General features: G+C 38.2%; 1 protein-coding gene across 1 annotated transcript; it reads left to right on the forward strand.

Moving 5' to 3' along the window:
• The first annotated feature begins 20,017 nt into the window (after positions 1-20,017).
• On the forward strand, positions 20,018-21,617 carry LOC122144111 (zinc finger protein 862-like). The gene has a single exon (XM_042754756.1). It carries the CDS (start codon positions 20,018-20,020, stop codon positions 21,470-21,472), a length of 1,455 nt encoding a protein of 484 aa, XP_042610690.1. The 3' UTR covers positions 21,473-21,617.
• The last annotated feature ends 1,240 nt before the right edge of the window (positions 21,618-22,857 follow it).

Genomic DNA, 22,857 nt, shown 5'->3' on the forward strand with positions numbered 1-22,857 from the left:
AGTGGATGGGAAATCTATAGCAGTGGGTGCAGATGTAGAAGGACCTGTAGGGACATTAGATAAAAAAATAGAATTATAACATAACACAGGATATTTTACAGTAAAGCTAACACAAAAACAAAAACTGTTAGATTAACTGACCTGTCATGCCGGCTGAGGTTGAAACCGACGTATCAGTGAATGTAAGTGCTTGTAACTGCTCCTCACTTTCAGGTGCTTGTAACTCTGCAGTGGATGAACCTGCAATGATAAAACAAACAAACAAAACAAACAAATAAATAAATAAATTAATAAAAAGCTATGTTAAATGTGTCATGTCATATTAACAGGCTTTGTAACCATTTGCCATCAAGAAAAAACCTCACCTGCTTTATCATCAGCTGTGGAGGCACTGACACTTGAAACATCAGGGGGCGGGTAGTAGTTGGTTGTGCTCCAAAGTACTTCAACAGTGTTCCTGAAAAAAAAAATAGCATTGCATAAGTGCATAGTGACCGATCGAGCAGAATGAGTTTGTTTTGCCATCATTACTTACACAACAGGCATTTCCACACCAGTGACCACACCTAACAATTCATATTCTATTGGCAAATGAGGCATATCTGCAGTATCGTGAAAAACTTAACATGGTGATCTACTGCAGCCTATAAATATGAGGATAGCACTGCTACATCACTCGCCACCATATTAATAAATAAATAATAAAGAAATAAAGAAATATGGCATCCCTTTCACTTAGAAGGTTAAGTTCCCATGTTTTCTCCAACTTAAACTGATATCTATAATCAATACGTGAAATACACCTAGATAAATGTATATTAATAATGCGAGACATTTCACTGTTGATGGCGGGGATTTAACGTTAGCTCTGGTGATGGCTTATATAAGATCATGAGTCATGACTAGCTGCTACCTCAAGTGACGTGAGCACAATTTGTGCTGTAGCTGCACAAAACATACTGTAAATAATCCTGCAAACATACCTTTATCTTGCTCTTTTTTCTCATCCTCTGTCCTTTTCTTCTTTCTCTTTTTCGGCACCAGAGGGATACATCCTTTTTTGTGACATGACTTATCATTTATATCATTTATTACATTGACGCACACTTGCGCGTCGGCGCGAATTGTCAATGCACGCGAGGTGTCTATGCGCAATTGCGCATGACTCAAACGCTAGCAGACACAGCAGCAGTTTTCGGCAAATCAGAATTTTCTTGTCTCGAATTATAAATGAATGAATGAATGAATACGAATGAATAAATGAATATCACTTGTTTAAGTTATGTAATTCCAAAAAAAAAAAAAAAAAAAAAAAAAAAAACGATTGGGGGGCCCCCTGGTGGCCAGGGGCCCCCAAGCAGCCGCTTAGTTCGCTTATGCCTCGGGCCGGTGCTGTGCTCATATAAGGAGTTCCACCATTGTCTACATCATTAGATCCACGATCGAAAAAAAAAACAGCCGAAACTTGTACCAACCCGGAAGTAAGATTTTCGACACAAAAATTCTCCGTCATTCGTCCAAATTATTTTTTAACACTTTGGCCATGTTTAGCATGACAATCCATCTCTTTAACACTGTAAACAACTATGAATACATGAAACACCATTGTAGCCCCCCCTTTTCTAATCCACATAAGGGTAATCCATAAGGTGAAGGCAGAAACACACGTACACATCGACGACGAGACCGGACAACCAAACACTGCACAGAATGCAAAATATAAGGGAAACATTAAAGAGGGTAATTGACAAGACACACCTGAACATAATGACACAATTTACACGAGACAGAAACTAGGTCACACAGAGAGCCAGAGGGCAGGAGGAGCCTGACAGAGCCAGAGGCGGAGCCAGAGGAGAGTAGAGGAGAGGAGTCCCGGGGCGGCGGATGGTCGACAACAGACCAAGGCGGAAACCGGAGGAACGAGGGAGCCCAGTAGAGCTGGTGGACTGACCCGAGAGAGGAGGGAGCTAGGAGCCATGGTGGAGCTGCTGGGTCGAAAGGCCGAGGTCGAGTCTGGAATTCAGAGGCTGGAGGCATAGACATGTGATCCTCCAGCCACGACGTCAATGGAGAGTGGCAGACCCGTGGCATATCCTGCGCACCAATGGAGAGCTGAGGGGGAGCAGAGGGGCTGCCAGATGACAGCGGTGGAGGAGGCTGGAGCGGGTGGGAGGGGCGGCCATTTTCGAGGAGCAGGCACTGAAGGGATCGGAAGCCCCCTCATTGCTGGACAGGGAAACCCCTCATGGCAGATGGCGTTACCAGCTCACACATCTGGACTGATGTCACAGCCTCTGGGGACTTAGGCATGCAATAAGTGTATCGGGGAGATGGTGGGCTAGGCTCTGGATCAATAAGTGTAAATAAGAGAATCTGGGATATGCTCTGCAACTGCTCCGCGCATTGGGGAGATAGTGGGCTGGGCTCTGGGTCCGGAGTAGGGCTGGTGTCGTCCGCGAATACCCCCCAGCCCCCTCCAGCTGAACCTGAACTCGGTCTGTTTTTTGGCTGTGAGGAACTCTGTGTTCTCATGTTACTGGGTTGAAACACGCCTGCACTTACAGCAGCCTTACTCTTTTTATTCATTATTTTCCCACAGCCCATATTATTATTATTACTAGACCAAAATAATAACAAATTCTCAATTGATAATTAATCATTATATTTGAGAAAATCGTAGACGTTTGTGAACGTAGACATTTGAGGAAGGCTTTAAGACCAAGCGGAATCCTCTGCGGCTGCTCCCGCTTCACAGTGCACGTGACTCGCGCAAACTGGCCCAGCTTCACCGTCCACGTTTGGATTTTATAAAATCAGTTTGAGGCGAATACAACTCATTAATCATGAGCCCACATTTAGCAAGGTAATAAACATTCAGTCTACCTGAAGAAAGACGTATTTCATTGTAAATTAATGCTGTTCAATAGAGAGAGAGTGCAGGTTGCTTCTGGTGTTTGGATTTGTACTTTAATATAATGAGCTCAAAGTTTAAGAATAGACTACAGTGTTTTTTTTTTTATCTAAGTGTTCTTTCATTGAGAAGTATGCATTTTATTTATTCACAGGCTATATGGTGGAAATAATATTTTAGTTGAAAACTTTAAGTGCCATTGTTTAAAAAAATGCATCATAGAAATGTTTCATAGACCTTCAGTTACCAACAGGATATTTTTTAGTTCCCTTCACTTTACAACAAATCCTTTAAATTCAACAAATTTATCAGAACAGAACAAGATTTACAAATATATAATCCTAATGGATAAATATAATTGCAGTATATCAAAATATAGGTTTATAAACAAAACAAAAATAATAATTAAAAATAATTTAAAGCAATACATAAGGTTGGGCTTATCTCTCTCATTCGGGACAAATCCAAACATGTTGCCCATTTGAAGCTTAACTCTTATTCATTAGGTAAAATAGGCTTTGGATTTCACACGTGTTTCAGTATCGACACAAAAAATCATAATGAGTAAAAATATGCCAAAGTGGATTGCTGCTGGCCCCGCATGGCTCGGTGAACAGCTGCTTGGTTTCCAATGAATATGTGTGCGAGGCACCAGCACAATCAAAGTCACAATTTTTTTGGTCACACAGTAAAGGCATAATTCAAAAATGCAAAGTGTTTGCAGTTTGAAAAAATCAAGAATAATAGCAGAGTGAATAAGAATTATTTGTAATGCTGCACCGTTCTCATTTCGCTCTGCATATGGAGCCTGAAGTATTATTATTATTATTCTTTTTTTTTTTACCAAGAATGAACCGAAATGAAAACATTTAGCTTTTAATCCGTATATTTACATTTACATTTAATCATTTAGCAGACGCTTTTATCCAAAGCGACTTACAAATGAGAACAGTAGAAACAATCAGATCAACGAGAACAACAACGGTATACAAGTGCTATGACAAGTCTCAGTTAGTCTAGTACAGAACACGTAGCCAGGGTTTTTTTTTTTTTTTTTTTTTTTTTTTTTTTTTTTGGAATATGATAAAAAAGAAAAAAAGGTAAGTACTAGTATTAGTTGGTTAAGTGCAGGCGAAAAAGATGAGTCTTTAGATGTTTTCTGAAAATGAGTAAAGACTCAGCTGTTCGAATTGAGATCGGGAGGTCATTCCACCAGCTGGGAGCAGTCCAGGAAAAAGTCCGTGAGAGTGATTTTGAACCTCTTTGGGATGGCAACACAAGGCGTCGTTCACTTGCAGAGCGCAAACTTCTGGAGGGTGCATAAGATTGAACTAGTGAGTTTAGGTAAGTTGGCGCCGTGCCAGTGGTCGTTTTGTAGGCAAGCATCAGTACCTTGAATTTGATGCGAGCGGCTACTGGTAGCCAGTGTAACCTGATGAGGAGAGGAGTAACATGGGCTGTTTTCGGCTCATTGAAGACAACCCTCGCTGCTGCATTCTGGATCAGTTGTAGAGGCTTGATAGTACATGCAGGAAGGCCCGCCAGGAGAGCCTTGCAATAGTCCAGTCTGGAGAGAACAAGAGCGTGGACAAGAAGTTGGGTGGATTGCTCTGACAGGAAGGGTCTAATCTTCTTAATGTTGAATAAGGCAAATCTACAGGAGCGGGTCGTTGTAGCAATATGGTCTGTGAAGCTTAACTGATGATCCATCACAACTCCTAGGTTTCTGGCTGTCCTGGAAGGAGTTATGGTTGACGAACCTCCCCTGGAACGAAAGTTGTGATGAAACGATGGGTTAGCTGGACCCACCAGCAGTTCAGTCTTAGTAAGGTTGAGCTGAAGGTGATGGTCATTCATCCAGCTAGAAATGTCACTCAGACAGGCTGAAATGCGAGCAACTACCGTCGGGTCATCTGGTTGGAATGAGAAGTAGAGTTGAGTGTCATCAGCGTAGCAATGATAGGAAACAGCCATGCTTCTGAACGACAGATCCTAATGACGTCATGTAGATGGAGAAGAGAAGCGGTCCAAGTACTGAGCCTTGAGGAACCCCAGTAGCAAGTTGTTGTGACTTAGAAACTTCACCCCTCCAAGACACCATGAAGGATCTATCAGACAGGTAGGAGTTAAGCCACTGGAGTGCGGTTCCAGAGATGCCCATCTTTCTGAGGGTGGATAGGAGAATCTGGTGATTAACAGTGTCAAAAGCAGCAGACAGGTCCAGCAAAATGAGTACTGAGGATTTTGAAGCTGCTCTTGCCAGTCGCAGGGCTTCAGTAACCGAGAGCAGGGCAGTCTCAGTTGAGTGGCCACTTTTGAAGCCAGATTGATTGCTGTCCAGGAGGTTGTTCTGTACAAGAAACATAGAGAGCTGGTTGAACACAGCTCGTTCGAGTGTCTTTGCAATGAATGGAAGAAGGGATACCGGTCTGTAGTTTTCTAGAAGTGCTGGATTTAGAGATGGTTTCTTCAGCAGTGGGCTTACCCGAGCCTGCTTAAATGCTGAGGGAAATGTTCCAGAGTGAAGAGAGGAGTTGATAATGTGAGTAAGTGAAGGTGTGACTGAAGAAGAAGAAATCGCTTGAAGGAGGTGAGTGGGGATCGGATCCAGTGGGCAAGTAGTAGGATGACTGGACAGGATAAGTTTGGAAACGTCCGTCTCTGAGAGTGGAGAGAAGGAGGAGAACGAGTGAGCATTAGTCGTTGTGAAGTTATCCTCAGTCTGCGGTGTGGAGAATTGGTCACTGATGGTTCTTGTCTTATTTGTGAAGAAAACTGCAAAGTCATCAGCTGTAAGAGTCGATTGAGGAGGAGGTGGAGGCGGATTAAGAAGAGAAGAGAAGGTTTTGAAGAGTGTCCGAGCGTCACAACAGTTGTTAATCTTGTCGTGGTAATATGATGTTTTAGCAGTGAAGACGTTTGCAGAGAAGGAGGAGAGGAGAGACTGATACACACTGAGGTCGGTAGAGTTTCTTGATTTAAGCCATTTCCTCTCTGCAGCCCTGAGTTTAGAGCGATGTTCACGGAGTACATCGGACAGCCAGGGGGCAGATGGGTTGGTGCGTGCTGGTCTCGAGACGACAGTGGGCAAAAGTTGTCCAAGCAAGAGGTCAGAGTGGAACAAAAAGTGTCCGTAGCACTGTTCGTGTCCAGAGCTGAAAACTGTGAGAGTGAAGGAAGTGAGGATGTAACCACAGAGGATAGGCGAGATGGAGAGAGTGAGCGTAGGTTCCGTCGAAAGGTGACCCGCGTTGGAGCGTGTGCCGCTTCAGGAGTAAGTGCTAGATTAGCAGTAATGAGGAAGTGGTCTGAGGTGTGCAGTGGAGTAACTAAAGTTGTTGTCCACTGAGCAACAGCGCGTGTAGATGAGGTCCAGTTGGTGCCCGATTTGTGAGTCGCTGTAGTAGAGACTCGCTTGAGATCAAATGAGGCGAGCAGAGTGATGAAGTCAGCAGCCTGGGGTTTATCTAGGTGGATGTTGAAGTCACCAAGCAGTACCAGAGGAGTACCATCTTCAGGATAATTTGATAGCAGCACGTCCAACTCCTCCAAGAAGTTTCCCAATTGACCTGGGGGACGATAAATGACCACAAAGTGGATTTGAACAGGGTGGGTTTACAGTAACAGCATCTGATTCAAATGAACCGTGACCTGTAGGTGGTGGTTGAAGATCAAATTTCCAATCTTTTGATATAAAGAGACCAGTACCTCCACCCCTCCCAGTCGTACGAGGGGTGTGGGAACAAGTGAAATGAGTGGAGAGGGCTGCGGGAGTGGCAGTGTCCTCAGGTTTGATCCAGGTCTCAGTCAGTGCCATGAGGCGGAGACCAGAATGAGTAGCAATAGAAGAAATGAAGTCTGCTTTGTTAACAGCGGACTGGCAGTTCCAGAGACCAAGTGGAATAGAGAGCGTTGGAGTAGAGGTCAGAGGGACAGGCCTTAGATTTGTCAGGCAGGCCTTCCTTCGACATACATAGCGTGCTCTCCGAGTGTTAGTAGTGATAGTAGAGATCTGAAAGCACATAGTGAGTACAAGTCACCAAAATAAGTATTTGAGGACAAGCTGTACAAAAATTGAAGGGGAGAAAAGCAATACTCAAGCGCCCTGTCGGTGTCCTTGCTCGGTGGAGTCGCACAGGTAGAGTCGATGGTCTTTACACACGTCGGTCTTCACACGAGGAGGCTTCACACGAGGGCTGCCGCGACCGCTGCCGCGGTGACACCTACCACTTATATATTTGCCTGATTACCTGTGATTGAAGTCAGCTTGTCACGCCTCTCTACCAATCAGACCGAAACTGTCCAGTCCCGCGATAGGCAAACGCAAAACCAAACGCCACAATTCACACGTATTTACCAGGGTAAGACACACAGTAATTAAAGCAAAGTTTCCCTAGCAACGATGATCACGCAGTACTCTAATGAGAAAACGAGGCAAAAAACACTTACAAACTGCTGTCCTTCTCTGTCGCTCGACTGTTTCTTCTGACAGGCGCTTACAAAACAGCTCTTTAAGTACTTTTTACCGGCTTACTGGCTATTGTCACGCCTCCCTATTTATCAGACCGAAACTGTCCAGTCCCGCGATAGGCAAACGCAAAACCAAACGCCACAATTCACACGTATTTACCAGGGTAAGACACACAGTAATTAAAGCAAAGTTTCCCTAGCAACGATGATCACGCAGTACTCTAATGAGAAAACGAGGCAAAAAAACACTTACAAACTGCTGTCCTTCTCTGTCGCTCGACTGTTTCTTCTGACAGGCGCTTACAAAACAGCTCTTTAAGTACTTTTTACCGGCTTACTGGCTATTGTCACGCCTCTCTATTTATCAGACCGAAACTGTCCAGTCCCGCGATAGGCAAACGCAAAACCAAACGCCACAATTCACACGTATTTACCAGGGTAAGACACACAGTAATTAAAGCAAAGTTTCCCTAGCAACGATGATCACGCAGTACTCTAATGAGGAAAACGAGGCAAAAACACTTACAGAACTGCTGTCCTTCTCTGTCGCTCGACTGTTTCTATATATATATATATATATATATATATATATATATAATGAGTGTTTAATAACAATAGCAATAGTTTAATAACAATAGCATGCATAAGAGCCTTTGTGTAAAGGTCTTTCTTTACATTTTTGATGAGTAGACTGTATCCTAAGACTATCCTATTTTTTAATGGCTTTTAAGGATGTTATAATATATATTATAATGTTATTGTTTTTTTTTTCGTCTTCCTTTCATTTTACAATTACATTCATTTCGCAATCCGTCCATTTGCGCCACCTGGCGGTAGTTTTGCAAATGATTTTAACACGCGACTGACTTGCAGTTAACGCCGCGCGGTGGGTATTACCCATTTTGGTTGTCAACCTACTGTACGTCAGGCTTAGCCAAGACCGAGGCCAGGTTAGTTACACTGATTTGCTGCATCCTTTGTCGGATTACAACTTTAAAAGCAGGTACTGGCTTGGAGCTTACTTGAATAATGTAATGGAAAAAATAAATAAATAAATAAATAAAACTGAATTTAAAAGAAATGGAGGATAGAACAGCTTAATGTTTAGCAGCAGCTGTGACAGCTGAACAGTGCTCTGTTTGACGTGTCAGAGTCCTTCAGAAGCAGTCTTTCATATAGTTAGCAATAATTTGTTAATATTCTGATAATGTTGTTACTTTCATTTTCAAAATAATCAGAGGTGGACTGTAAGGAAGTACATTCGTTAAGTATACTCGTACAAATATAAAGTATTGAGTTTTTTTATTTTTTCTCACAGGACAGCAGCACTACAAAAATATGGTCTCTTATAATATGATGCATTGTTGTAGATTAAACTACCCAACAATATATATAATAGGCAACTTTAAATGTAATAACCTTGAACATATTCAGAAGTAAAATGCAACATATACAGTAGTGCATAAGTAATATTAATGCAAAACCATCCTGACGAATTATTTTTCAGAACAATACCATATATACCTTTACTTTTACTCTCAATACCTTAAGTATATTAGAGTATGCAAGATAATACTTTTTACATAAAGGATAGTTCAGCCAGAAATGAAAATTCTGTAACCATTTACTCACCCATAAGTTGCTCCAGGTTTGGAATTTTCATTTTTTGGGTGAACTATTCCTTTAACTAAGGTTTTAAATATGACTAGTAGTTTTTTTTCCCCAATATGGTATTAGTAGTTACTAAAAGTAGTTTACTAAAGCATCTCAATATTTTTTTGTACTAATTACGTTGTCATAGCTCTAAACAATTTCTCTTTTCCTTCTTTCCCTAAATCAGACCAGACCTCTGTACAGGATAAAGCTGAATGTGGCAGAGCTGGTTTTTAATGGTTTTGGGCTGAGCAGGGAGGCCCTGACAGTGCTTCTGGATCTTCTGAGAAGTGAACAATCCAGACCCTGGTGTTTCTCTTCTGTCTGCCAGTGGTACATCATACAGATGGTCTCCAGAGTGTTTGACATGTGCCTCTTTCTACTGTCCTACGCATTGTCCTCTGAGTTGCTGAGGAGGTGCTGGCCATTCACCAAGAGATTGACCTCCTGAAGACCCCAGAACACATGGAGCCAGGGCTGGGGTCAAACTGATGTTTTTCTGATGTTAAACCTAAGCTATGTTGTAAATGGTTAATAAAAGTACTTTCAGTTATGTATAGAACAGTTAGTTTTAATGTATTTGCAGGATAAAAAATAAACATATAAAAAAAAATTATAAGCTGCATTAAAAAAAAAATTAACAATGTACCTAAGCACTTTTCTTTTATTTACACATGTGAATATGCAAAACAAAAATACAAAATGTACAGAAAGTACTCAGATTTATTTACAAATAAATTACACACAATAATGTATACAACTTATGCATTTAATTTTTAACTTGCATCACAAAAATGAACTACAGAAATTAGGTTGTTTCATAGTTAACTGTAATGTACCCATTTTTTCCCCCACTATTTTCTCTTGGCTAATGAAGAATGGCTAATAAATAATGTATTTGTTAAGCATTCTCTCAAAAAAAAAAAAATTTCACTCTTCTCTCTCTCTCTCTGGAGTTTGATATCCTCCCTGAGCAGCTCCACCAGCGTCCACTCACTCCCTCACCTGTCCCATGACACTTAGCAAATAAACCATGCCTGTTAACAACAGCACAATGCATTTCAGCAAAAATGTGTCTGTTAACTTTCTTACTTTGTATTTTTTAAGTCTTTCCCCAGCAGGCTCATTTTCTCCAGAATAGTACTAAAAAGAAAATGTAAACACTTATGAAAAATATAAAGACAGGTTTACAATCTTAACATTAGCAAATATGACACAGCCGGACATGCCTACAAAATACTGAAGTGCTTAAGTTTGGTTAAAGCATTTGTAGATCTCTTGCATGACAGCACTAGAAAAACTCAACAAAGGGAAAAGACCATTGCCTTATATAGTGGCTGTCTTATTGTTTGTGGGCTTTATGTAAAAAAAAACCCTGGCTTTAAACACTTTTGCTAGGTATTTGAGTAAATGAAAACACAATACTTACATTTCAATGTGAATTCCTCCACAGAACTCTGGTTCTGGGATATGGTAGGGTGTGAAGTGTCCATAAGATGTAAACTTACTTTTCCTGGGAAATAAAGGGCGCATTTGAAGTCGCTTTCGAAATTCGTCAGCCTTTGTCGTGACGCTGTGATGCAATCGCACTTTACATCCGCACTTCGGAGTCCACACACTTCAGTTTGGGACACCCTTTGTCGCGCCGCTGTGATGCATTCGCACTTCAAATCAGTACTCCGGAGTCCATGAACTTAACTTTGGGACACGGCTAATGAGTCCAGGGGCATGACACACACAGGAAAAAGGAAACATTCACAGCATTAAATGCAAAATACAGGTGCACCTCAATAAATTGGAATGTCATAGAAAAGCTCATTTATTTCAGTAATTCAACTCAAATTGTGAAACTCGTGTATTAAATAAATTCATTGCACACAGACTGAAGTAGTTTAAGTCTTGATTTTTAGCTCACATTTAACAAAAACCCACCAATTCAGTATCTCAACAAATTAGAATATGGTGGCATGCCAATCAGCTAATCAACTCAAAACACCTGCAAAGGTTTCCTGAGCCTTCAAAAAGGTCTCTCAGTTTGGTTCACCAGGCTACACAATCATGGGGAAGACTGATCTGACACCCTTCACAAGGAGGGTAAGCCACAAGCATCACTGCCAAAGAAGCTGGCTGTTCACAGAGTGCTGTATCCAAGCATATTAACAGAAAGTTGAGTGGAAGGAAAAAGTGTGGAAGAAAAAGATGTACAACCAACCGAGAGAACCACAACCTTATGAGGACTGTCAAGCAAAATCTATTCAAGAATTTGAGTGAACTTCACAAGGAATGGACTGAGGCTGGGGTCAAGGCATCAAGAGCCACTACACACAGACACATCAAGGGATTTGCTGAAACACAGACAACGTCAGAGGCGTCTTACCTGGGCTAAGGAGAAGAACTGGACTGTTGCCCAGTGGTCCAAAGTCCTCTTTTCAGATGAGAGCAAGTTTTGTATTTAATTTGGAAACCAAGGTCCTACAGTCTCGAGGAAAGGTGGAGAAGCTCTTAGCCCAAGTTGCTTGAAGTCCAGTTTAATTTATAATTAAATGAATTTTTAATACGATAGGAATTTTGGGTTTTCATGAGCTGTATGCCAAAATCATCAGTATTAAAACAATAAAAGTACCTGAAATATTTCAGTTGTGTGTGCAATGAATCTAAAATATATGAAAGTTTAATTTTTATCATTACATTATGGAAAATAATGAACATTTTCACAAAATGCTAATTTTTTGAGAAGATGCTGGACTTTCATGAAAACAAAAGGTGCCATTATACGTAAAAAAAAAATTTCAGTTGCATTTACACATTTTTACCAGAAGGTGCTGCCAGCTTGTGGTGTTTCGAGCACTTCAAAACAGTGAATAATTTTTACGATGCAATTGTTTTAGTTGATTTATGGCGTCGAAAAGCAGATATATGCTATGAAACAGACGTACAACCAGAGTTGGGGATTAATGGAAAAAATTTAACTTAGCTATTTAAACTAAAAAATATCAGTAACAGTAATATTTCATTACAGTTACATTTTAAATGGGTGGTAATCAAATTAGGCCTACATTTACATTCAAAAAAATTTTATGTTACCAAAGTGATTACTCTGAATTTAAATGTCATGAATTTCATTTAAACATTAATGTAAACTGTAATAGGCAATTAATGTAAACAGCAGCTGGTGATTCTCTGACTCTGACACTGCAAAAGCATCCAAGGCTATACTTCAGCAATTTGCTTTTAACTATAATTCTGAACAATGAAGCTGAAAAATAAATGCTAAATACCTCTGCTTGTCAATAGATAGTTTCAGTTTCATTATGAATTAAGGAATATTATTGCTTATAGATGGTGGGTGGAGATATAAATCTCTGAAGTAAATCCAGTTTGCTCTCACAAGGTGAAGAGGTGCTTGAGGACTGGACAAATACAGTGAGTACATATAAAGTTAATGAAATATGTCTTGCTATAATAATTGTAAAGTTTTTTTTAATCATATCATATATTTTTTTAAATTGATTTTTATTATAAACCTTTAGTGAAATCGATTATTTCTAAATGATGAATATTGATTTTTTTTATATACTTGTTTTAGAAACATATTTAAAATTAAATAAAAAGCATAATAAGAAAGATAAGCAATGTTGTATCATTACAGACATCTCAAAAAATGAGCTACGGGGCAGAACTGAAACCTTATCGTGTCAGTGAGAATGATGATGGACCTTTCTTTGAGAAACATTCTCAACGGGTATTTTTGGCCTTACTCAGACATCTCATACCAAAAACACTGTATGATTTCATTTCATTACATAACTACCTTTTTTTTTATCATCCTTCTTTTAGATGAGCAATGCATTGGTTCCATCACAACATACCAATACCATCCAGAGGTCCATACCCCTGCCAAGAAATGGTGTATTAAACTTACCACCATAACAATATTCAGGATGGCATTCAAAAATATCGTATGAAAATCCGAAAGAATGGCAGAACTGTTGCCTGTGAAGAAATCATCTTCTATTCAACAGATTAAAAGTTAGACAGAAAAAGATCCCTTGGTAAAAATAATTTCTGCGAGGTTTTTTGCTGGAACTAGACTACAGGGTTCCATCTGTAATAGATAGATATTGAGTCTCTTTTAATAATTGTTGAGATAAATGTTGTTTTGGGTAACTATCAATAGTACAGGATGACATATGTAAGATTTAAGAAGAAATTAATGTACGAAATGCTGCACAAAATCTGTGTACAGTACAGTGTCAACAAAAATAACAAAGAAAACATGCTGTTAATTTGTCAATAATTTAAAGAAATATTTAGTGAAAAATCTGAAGTGAAACTGAATAAATGGCCAAATCAATCTCATTTGTGTCTGTTTAAATTATCTAAGTGATGAGTGAAATTTTGTTAACATGTTTTGTCTTTACATGTTAAACATTAAAATTATATGAGTTTGGTCTCTGATGTTCTTGAAATAGCTGCAACTTACAAAAAGAAGCACACTGTAATAGTAAATAGTGTATTATTACAATTTAACTGAAGAGGTCATATTCATTGATATATTCTGTATATTGATAATCTCTCTACTATGTTTTGTTTTTTAGCCATTTGCCTATAATTTACTGTGTATGTTATTTGGTATTTGGTTGAAAGAATAAAAATGGTGTCTGACATAATGGTCCAAAGATAATTTTTTTTTTTCATTCATATTTTAAATAAAATTATTTTTATGTTCAATTTTTACACAGTTAAGCATTACAGTAATAAAATATTTGTTTGGTTATCCATAAATCTCACTTTTATTTCTTGTAGATCATTAGACATGCAATGTGGGTTGGGTTAAATATTAATGCTTTGAACTGAAAGACACTTTCCAGAATATTTACTTTGCTCAATTAATGCATAGCTTCTATAATTACAAAATATATATAAAAAAAAAAAAAATCCTTATCTGATATGATTTTTTTAATGAGGTCACTGTCAAACACCAAAGTTCTTGATCTGATTACAGGCTTTATAGATAAAGATTCAAGATATGGAGCAATAGCAGTTCACTGTGCATCATTTCCAGTATCAAGTAATTGAGTTTTATCTTTTATTTAGCTGTAAAACCTTTTGTGACAGTCACAAATTGATGTTATCTATATGCAGTACAGCATGGTGCTGAATTGTGGGCATCAGGTGAGAGTGAAAGATAGATTTGTGTGTCATCTACATACTGGTGAAAGATATGTGTTATACCAGGCTAAAGGAACCTTATAATAGAGGACTCCAAATTTTGCCTTGAATGAAGGATGCAGGCTTGCTAAGATGCAGTCTTTAAACTGTGAAGCACCCAATGTCTGGGGTGATTGTTCTATGGACTTTTGTATTTCAGTTGTACTGTGGTCTGTTCCTGTTCCCATCATTATTGCCTAATTGTTTGAATCTATTTTTATTACTCTGTTATCCCTTGTGTATATATAGCTTTTGTGTTTCCGTTTCTCCTTTATCAGGTCTTATATTCATATATGGGTGTTTGTTAGTGATTTTAGGTCCGTTTCCTTGTTTTGTTCCAGTTTGTACTGCAGTCAGTTCCTGTTCCCATCATTATCCCCTGATTGTTTGAATCTATTTTTTTATTACTCTGTTATCCCTTGTGTATATATAGCTCTTGTGTTTCCAGTTCTCCTTTATCAGGTCTTATATTCATATATGGATGGATGTTTCTTATGTGAGTTTAGGTCCGTTTCCTTGTTTTGTGCTTTTTGTACTTTTGGTTGTTGAATTATTAAAGTTTATGCTGTGCTTGGACTCTGTAATTCTTTTATGTCTGAGTTCACCTAAGTAACAGTGAGCTGAAATTAAATACATGGTTTATATTATTAATAATATAAATAAATTATTATAATATAATATAATAAATAATATAATAAATTATTAACTATGCTTATTTTTCCCAAATGTTAAAACTTGCATAGAGGATCTTGTAAAGTAATTAATATATATTTTGGCTTTAAAACACTACAAATGACATGGACTAGGAGCCTTCATTAAAACTCAGATTTCCCTTCCCAATGAAGCTATAATGTCTTTTAGACAACATGCTTACATGAGTTCACAGTAATAAAATCTTTGAGAGGTTTAAGGTTTTATAAAAAGCAATATTTCACACCTATTATAAACATTTTCTTCTATTTGATATGTCTATTTAAATGTTTTAACTTGTACATTACGATACATAAGTGAGTGTAAACTATGAATGCAGTGAGCACAAATCAAACAGTGTTGCCGTCTTTGTGCATCTAATGGCACAGGAGACCAGCAGTCCAACTTACAGTATCACATTTAGATGACTGCCAGTGCTGCCACACAATGCTACCTCAGTGAGAGTTGCTCTGAGCCACTAACATCATATTGCCTTAAAATACTTGACCTGCTTGCACTACTAGTGTTTCATCCAAATGGCATTTCAGCACAGCAGAAGACATTGTTTCTCCACATCGGTCAAGATTTCTCTGTTTGCTCTGTTACTGAAGCCTGATTTGTTCACGTTTGTGTAGCTGCACAAACCAATTTCACTTCACGTTGTGTATGGGGTAAACTCCTGTTTGCTCTGTTACTGAAGCCTGATTTGTTCACGTTTGTGTAGCTGCACAAACCAATGGGCCCGCACATGTTACCCTTGGGAGATATCATCAGGAAACATGGTGTTAGCTTTCACTGTTATGGTGATGAAACTCAGCTCTATATTTCTTTGCGGCCCGGCGAAACATACCAATTTGAAAAACAAATGGAATACATAGTCAATATAAAAAAACGGATGACAAGTAATTTCTTACTGCTAAATTCTGGAAAAAAAAAAACAGAGGTGTTAATTATAGGACCTAAAAACTCTGTATATAATGACCTAGAACACTGTCGTCATCAGTAAGGAACCTATGTTTGATAGCAAGCTTTCCTTTGAAAGCTAAGTTTCTAGCATTTGTAAAGCTGCATTTTTCTAAATTACGCCCTATGCTCTCAATGTCAAATGCAGAAATGCTAATTCACGCGTTCATGAACTCAATGTTAAATTATTGTAATGCTTTATTAGGTGGTTGTTCTGCACAATTAATAAACAAACTCCAGCTGGTCCAAAATGCAGTTGATGGTTCTGTCAATACTGCACTGGCTCCCTATTAAACATCCTATAGATTTTAACCCTCTGAGGTCTAAGGGGTTTTGGGGGCCTTGAGGAGTTTTTGACATCCCCTGACTTTTGTGCTTTTTTCAGTTGTTTATAAATAGATACATGGCTAAAGTCTAATAACACTATAATCAGTACAAACTGGGCTACAATAATATGTAAATAGCATGTATGTACATGATTTTGTTTTTGAGAAAACAACATTTATGTGTGGTTAGTCAAAAACTAAAATTTTGAAGTCACTGAAATAAGGTCATAAAAACACATACAGAGCATTTGTTCACAAGACTGTCAAACCTGGAGCTTGTAGCCTAGAAATTTTTGCTTCAAAATGATGTGAAAATCATCTTGTTTACTCACTCACAGAAAACAATAGATTGATTAAAATTTTCTAAGACACTTTTTGTTTCAAAAGGGCATATGCGAGTAGGCATCAACTATCATAAATATTTGTGGGATTCACACCTGAGAAGACAAAGACCCACATAATGATCTGCATAATTAGCCTTTCAGTCAGGTGTGTGACCGAGAGGGAAGAGTTACAAGAAAGAATGTGAGGACAAAATAAATGTATATATTTTTAGGTTTGTAGTTAATTTAGAATATATTTAATCATCCCACAAAATAACTTGAGATTAACTTGCGAGTGCAGTTAAACAGTTTGTTAGGAACAATCAAAGCTGACTTTCAAAGCTGAATTTTTAGCATCATTACTCCATTCACACGATCCTTCAGAAATCATTCTAATATTCTGATTTGCTACTCAAAAAAACATTTTATTATTATTATTATTATTATAATTATTATTAATTTTGAAAAGAGATTTTTCTTTTTATTAATTGAAAGAAGAGCATTGTTTCTAACAGGATTATTGTATTTATCATCACTTGTGTGCTAAATAAGTTATATATATATATATATATATATATATATATATATATATATATATATATATATATATATACATACATACCGACTCCAAGCTTTTAAATGGTATAGTGTATACTGTTACACTTGGAGTAAGACAGGATTAATGATGCTGAAAATTTAGCTTTGATCACAGGAATAAATTAAATTTTAAAATATATTCAAATAGAAAGCAGTTATTTTAAATAGTAAAAATATTTCACAATATTACTGCTTTAGCAAATGCAACTTTCTGTATTTTGGATCAAATAAATGCAGGCTCATGTGTAAATTTTTTTATATATATAAATGAACGTCCCATACCTGGCATTTCCAAAATGTGTATTGTTTATGTGCTCTGAAGGACATAATTTTTTGAATAGACTTTGAAGAGATGGGAGTGTGTGCCTCGCTTGGTCTTAGCTGTGTTCCAGGTTCCTGAGTGGGCTGCTATTTGCATTGGCTCGCTTGCAACAGGTTATTATTTATCTGAAATAAAAAAAGTAAGCATGCTGTTTACGCAAATAAACTGCATTATTAACATTATTGTGATGGTCACTTATACTATTAAAAAAATAAAACAAAAAAAGAATACAATTACCACATAGCAAATTTATTGTCAGTGATATTTACAGCTTACCTGATAGACAAAATTTTTTGTTTTTTTTGTTTGTTTTTTTACCTCAGACGCTTGTAAACACCAATGACGGGGAATAACACATTAAAAATATTTACACCAGAGCAGATATTGATGAACAGAAGCTTAGTTACATTCTTGAAAACATTCTTGAAAACACAAGCATGCTTTGTATGAAGTCCTATACAATAAACATATGCTGGTCATATAATTAGAATATCATCAAAAAGTTGATTTATTTCACTAATTCCATTCAAAAAGTGAAAACTTGTATATTAGATTTATTCATTACACACAGACTGATATATTTCAAATGTTTATTTCTTTTAATTTGATGTTTATAACTGACAACTAAGGAAAATCCCAAATTCAGTATCTCAGAAAATTAGAATATTGTGAAAAGGTTCGATATTGAAGACACCTGGTGCCACACTCTAATCAGTTAATTAACTCAAAACACCTGCAAAGCCTTTAAAGGCAGTGAAGATAATTTGTACCACCACTGATGTAACAGCGGCACCCAGCGAGTTAGGCTTTATGTATAAATTGTGGTTGGTGTCCAGAATTTTACTCTTTATATTAAGTGGTCAGTTCCTGAGAAGTTACCATGTAAGTACACTGTTATAAAAGTGTGGTACAGAGGATTAGGTTTTACAAATTACACAGTAAATTGTGACTATTTTACACTTTATATTGAGTGGACAGTTCCTGAGGTGGTACCATGTAAGTATACTGTTATTTAAGTGTTGCAGAGAGTTTTGTTTTAAATATTACGCAGTAAATTGTGACTATTTTACACTTTATATTGAGAGGGACCGTTCCTGAGGAGTTACCATGTAAGTACACTGTTATCACAAGGTGAAACTTTCTAATTTAGCATTAGCACTGCCAGTCTAATTCAGGGTTCACAAATACATGGTGTGTACATAGGAATCATCACGATTTCCATAAATTTTCAGGCTATTCCAAACTGGTAACTGCAGTATTGAAGACTCCGTGTGGAAGTGCAAAAAACTTGTGCAAGTCCATATTGTTGTTACAAAATGTAGTTACATAATTCTTGTTACACGTGTGTACTTTCTGAAGTGAAAAACGTGTTGTTACCAATGTCGTACTTACACATTCAGTGGCAGTGGCTTATTCAGTGGGTTGTTTACATGTGTGTCGTTACACCAGTATTAGAGCTGTAGATACTATGTACCAATGTGTACTTACACTGTGGTTACATGCTACGTACACATTTAGTTACTATGTAAGTTCACAGGTATAAGGGACACAATATAAAGTGGGACCTTATTTTTTATGATTGCCACCAAAATGGGGCCATGCAAAACCTTTATAAAGTTCTCCTTCCTCTGGAAGCTGTCTAATAATGGCTGTCACAACACATGCAGGTAAGGCCTTACTGATATGCCTGCTCAGAATGCCATAGCGGACAACTTGCCTGTATGCTGTCAAAAATGTCTTATACCAATGGCATCAAAAAATTTGAATTACACGTAGTTGTGACCTAAATATAGGCAGCCTGTAATTGAAAAAAAAAATATATAATTTTTCAAATGTTCAAATGTTATTCAATTGTTTAATTTATTATGTATTTATACATACAAGCATTTAGCTCAGAATAATAAATGATCTCTGCCCTAAACATACATGTGTCTGCTGGTCTGCAGGAGGTCCATGCTCCTGTCTGAAGTGCATACAGTAAGTGGACAACCAGAAAAACTAATACCGCCGCCGCAGGGCCGCGGTATTAACTGCAAGTCAGTCGCGTGTTAAATTCATTCGCAAAACTACCAAACTGACTGTAATTTTAAAATGTTGGCTTGTAAACGGAGATGAAAAAGGACAAAATAAAAACAACAATAACATTATAATATAACATTGTAACATCCTTAAAATTTACAGTGAAAAACCGCTTACTGCATGCTATTGTTATTAAACAGTCATTACATAATAGGCCTATATATATATATAGGCTCATGCCTCACGCGCACATATTCATTGGAAAACAATAATCTCAGGGTTTCCGTTGTCCGGTAATTACCGGACATTGGCTGGGGAAAAAAATTAAATGTCCGACAAAATTAAATCTCTCCGGTCAAATTGTCAGATAAAAACTGCCTAATAATCCCGGCCCCGCCCCCCAACACAATCTGAATCGACCGTTTGAAAGTTTTTAAACAACATCGCATGTTGCATTTCAAATAAAAAGCGCACGCCTAACGGCTATAATATAGACCTAAACCACGAACTATTGAGAGACGTTTCAAATATGGCCAGGCCCAGGCAGACTAGCCTTAAAAGTTTTTTTCAGAGGCCAGACGCGAAGGAGGATACTGAATCAGGAACGCCTGAAGCCTCAGATGTCCAGAGCCAGACAGCTCTGCCACCACCGGAGAAAAAGCCGAAGTGTAGGGCGTATCGGTCGGAATGGAGTGACAAGTTCCCATGGCTAAGATGTGAGGTAGTTGATGGTAACGAAAAAAATATGTTCTGTTCGCGCTGCGAAAAGGCAGGACGACGCAACGGATTCACAAGAGGGTCGAATAATTTGAGAATGTCTGCTCTCATTGAACAAGCTCTCGAGGCTCCAGATTTTGTCACCACCGATGGGAAATATTGCCACAGTGACTCTGTGGATGATATGGAAAAGGCATTAGAACACATCGTGGTGGAACAGATCCGTGAAAAACTGAAAAACAGTGACTTCATTGGAATAATAATTGATGAAACTGTAAATATCACTGTGAACAAAAAGTTAATCATATATCTAAAGCTGGAAATAAAAGGAAAGGTGGAGACATGCTTTCTTGGAAATTATGATGTGGACTCCGGGACAGCAAGATGCATTTATGATTGCGTTGTTGCGGTGCTTCGCGAAATGGATATAGCACTGTCCCGTGTCATTGGCCTGGGTTCAGATGGTGCAAGTGTAATGATGGGAAGGCATGGTGGGGTGGGGGCTTTGTTTAAGCAAGCAAATCCCTTTTCTATCCAGGTGCACTGCGTTGCCCACAGGGCTGCACTTGCTGCGCTGGACGCAGAGAAAGCTGTGGAAAACATCAGAGCTTACAAAAACACGATCTCCTCGGTGTTGTACTCCTTCTACAGACACTCTGCCACCAGAACAGCCCGGCTCCGCCAATTAACAGCTGCACTCAGTGATGAGGACATGGTCAGCCTCAAGCAGCCGTGCGCAGTTCGCTGGCTATCCCTACACAGGGCTGTGGAGGCCATGAAGCACAACTGGGCAGCTGTGGCCATGGAAATTAATGAAGAGGCAGTTTGTGGGGGAAATACCCAAGCACAAGGGCTGCTTGGTCAAATCCAGACCTACAGCTTCATAGCCCTGACTCACGCAATGGCCGATCTACTACCAGTGATGACAAAACTGAATTTAGTTTTTCAGAAAGACAACGTCAATCTTTCCAGCATCCGACCAATAGTGCAAGCATCTGTCGCGGCATTTACACACTTACGAGATGTCCCCGGTCCAGAAGAGGAAACATTCCAGGCGGGATATAAAGACGGCACATACAAGGATGTCAAAGTGACCAATTCAAGCGACCCGCTCATTCAAGCTTTCAAAAAAGCCAGAGAACGCTATGTTCAACATCTGATAGATGCCTTGCTAGATCGGTTCCCCGAGGATTGCATGGATCTACTTCACTGCCTCGATGCCCTTCTGAACCCCTCTAGATATCCGCAGACACATAGTGGTAAGTAGGAGGATGTTGATATATTATATGGGTCATTCTACAGAAATGTTCACTTTTGGTATGGCAACTGGCAAGGTGTCTTAAAATGTATTTGTTTTTCTAACATTTAAACTTACACCACATTATTAGATTAATAAAAATGTAAAATATATATGTCACTGGTGTTACCTCACTAACATTTTTTTAAAGACGGCATGTAACTTTTTTGTCACTGGTGTTACCTCACTTTGGCAATTTCAAAGGTTTTTATTAAATATTATTTTTCATTTTTTTCAGCATAATGTAGTCAGAGTTAACTAAAAATAATAATACAACAAATATGGAGATAATGTTTTATTTATTTTAATCAGGTTTGTTAAAAGTGTGCTTGAATGAGGTTAGTTCGTTTGCGCAACCATGTAACAATGAAACTATTTGAAAACCGGTTAAAATTAATCCTTTAAATCTTAACTTCTGAGTGTAGCAGAATTAAATGGATGTAAAATTTTTATTATGTCACATGTCGCATTGTATTTAATGTGACAGAAAAAAAAATTATATTTTATAGTTTAAATATGGGATATAATGGGAATTCTATAGAATTAATAAAAATCAAATAGTCTGTTAATGGCTCAAGAAGGTGTAATTTTTCAAATAACATATTGTTTTATTTTAAAATGTAAAGAAATTGTAACCCTAAAGTGTTTTTAAGTGTAATATTTTTGTAAAGGCTAGGGACAGAAAAATGGACATTTCCACAGAATGACCCATACAGGCCTATTTATAATAAACGCAGCATTCATTCCTATAATCCTAAAATCCTAATATCACCCACAACAATAACATAAACCTAAACAACAACAAGAATAACCAGAAACCAGAAATAATAATTATTAATTTTACAATCCACAAGCCTTCAGTACACCGACACCGCTCCTCTTATCGATACCGTAAGCCTGCGACGTGATGCCCTCGCTGTCATGACAGCGCTCCGTGGCTATGGAGGATTGCATTTGTCCACAGCCTGCGAAGTCCTCATATGTGATTTCAACGAAATGTATCCAGAGTGGACCAAGCTCGCCAAGATGGTAATCCCTGTCTCGAGTGTTCCTGCAGAGAGGGGGTTCTCGCTGCAGAATCGGATCAAGACGAAGCAGCGAAGTCGCCTTGCAGAGAACAAGGTTACGCGGCTTATGCGCATTGCAAGTTGTGGAAAGACACTGGGAAGTTTTGATTTTAAGTCGGCAGCTGCACAATTCAGCACTGCAAAAAAGCGTAAAAAGTAGCCAAAAATGACGCGAGACAATGTTATAGGCCTAGTCATTTGTTTGTTCAAGTTCATTTGACAAGGAGTCATTTCACACGGTGGCCAATTTAAATGTTACCAGCTAAATGAGACATACTGAGTTTATAA

This window comes from Cyprinus carpio, unplaced genomic scaffold, assembly GCF_018340385.1.
Source record: "Cyprinus carpio isolate SPL01 unplaced genomic scaffold, ASM1834038v1 S000006590, whole genome shotgun sequence".
NCBI classification, from domain to species: Eukaryota; Metazoa; Chordata; class Actinopteri; order Cypriniformes; family Cyprinidae; genus Cyprinus; species Cyprinus carpio.

What these genes read in the sequence shown, in the direction of transcription:
- LOC122144111 (XM_042754756.1), top strand. Translation starts at nt 20,018, where the DNA reads ATGGCCAGGCCCAGGCAGACTAGCCTTAAAAGTTTTTTTCAGAGGCCA.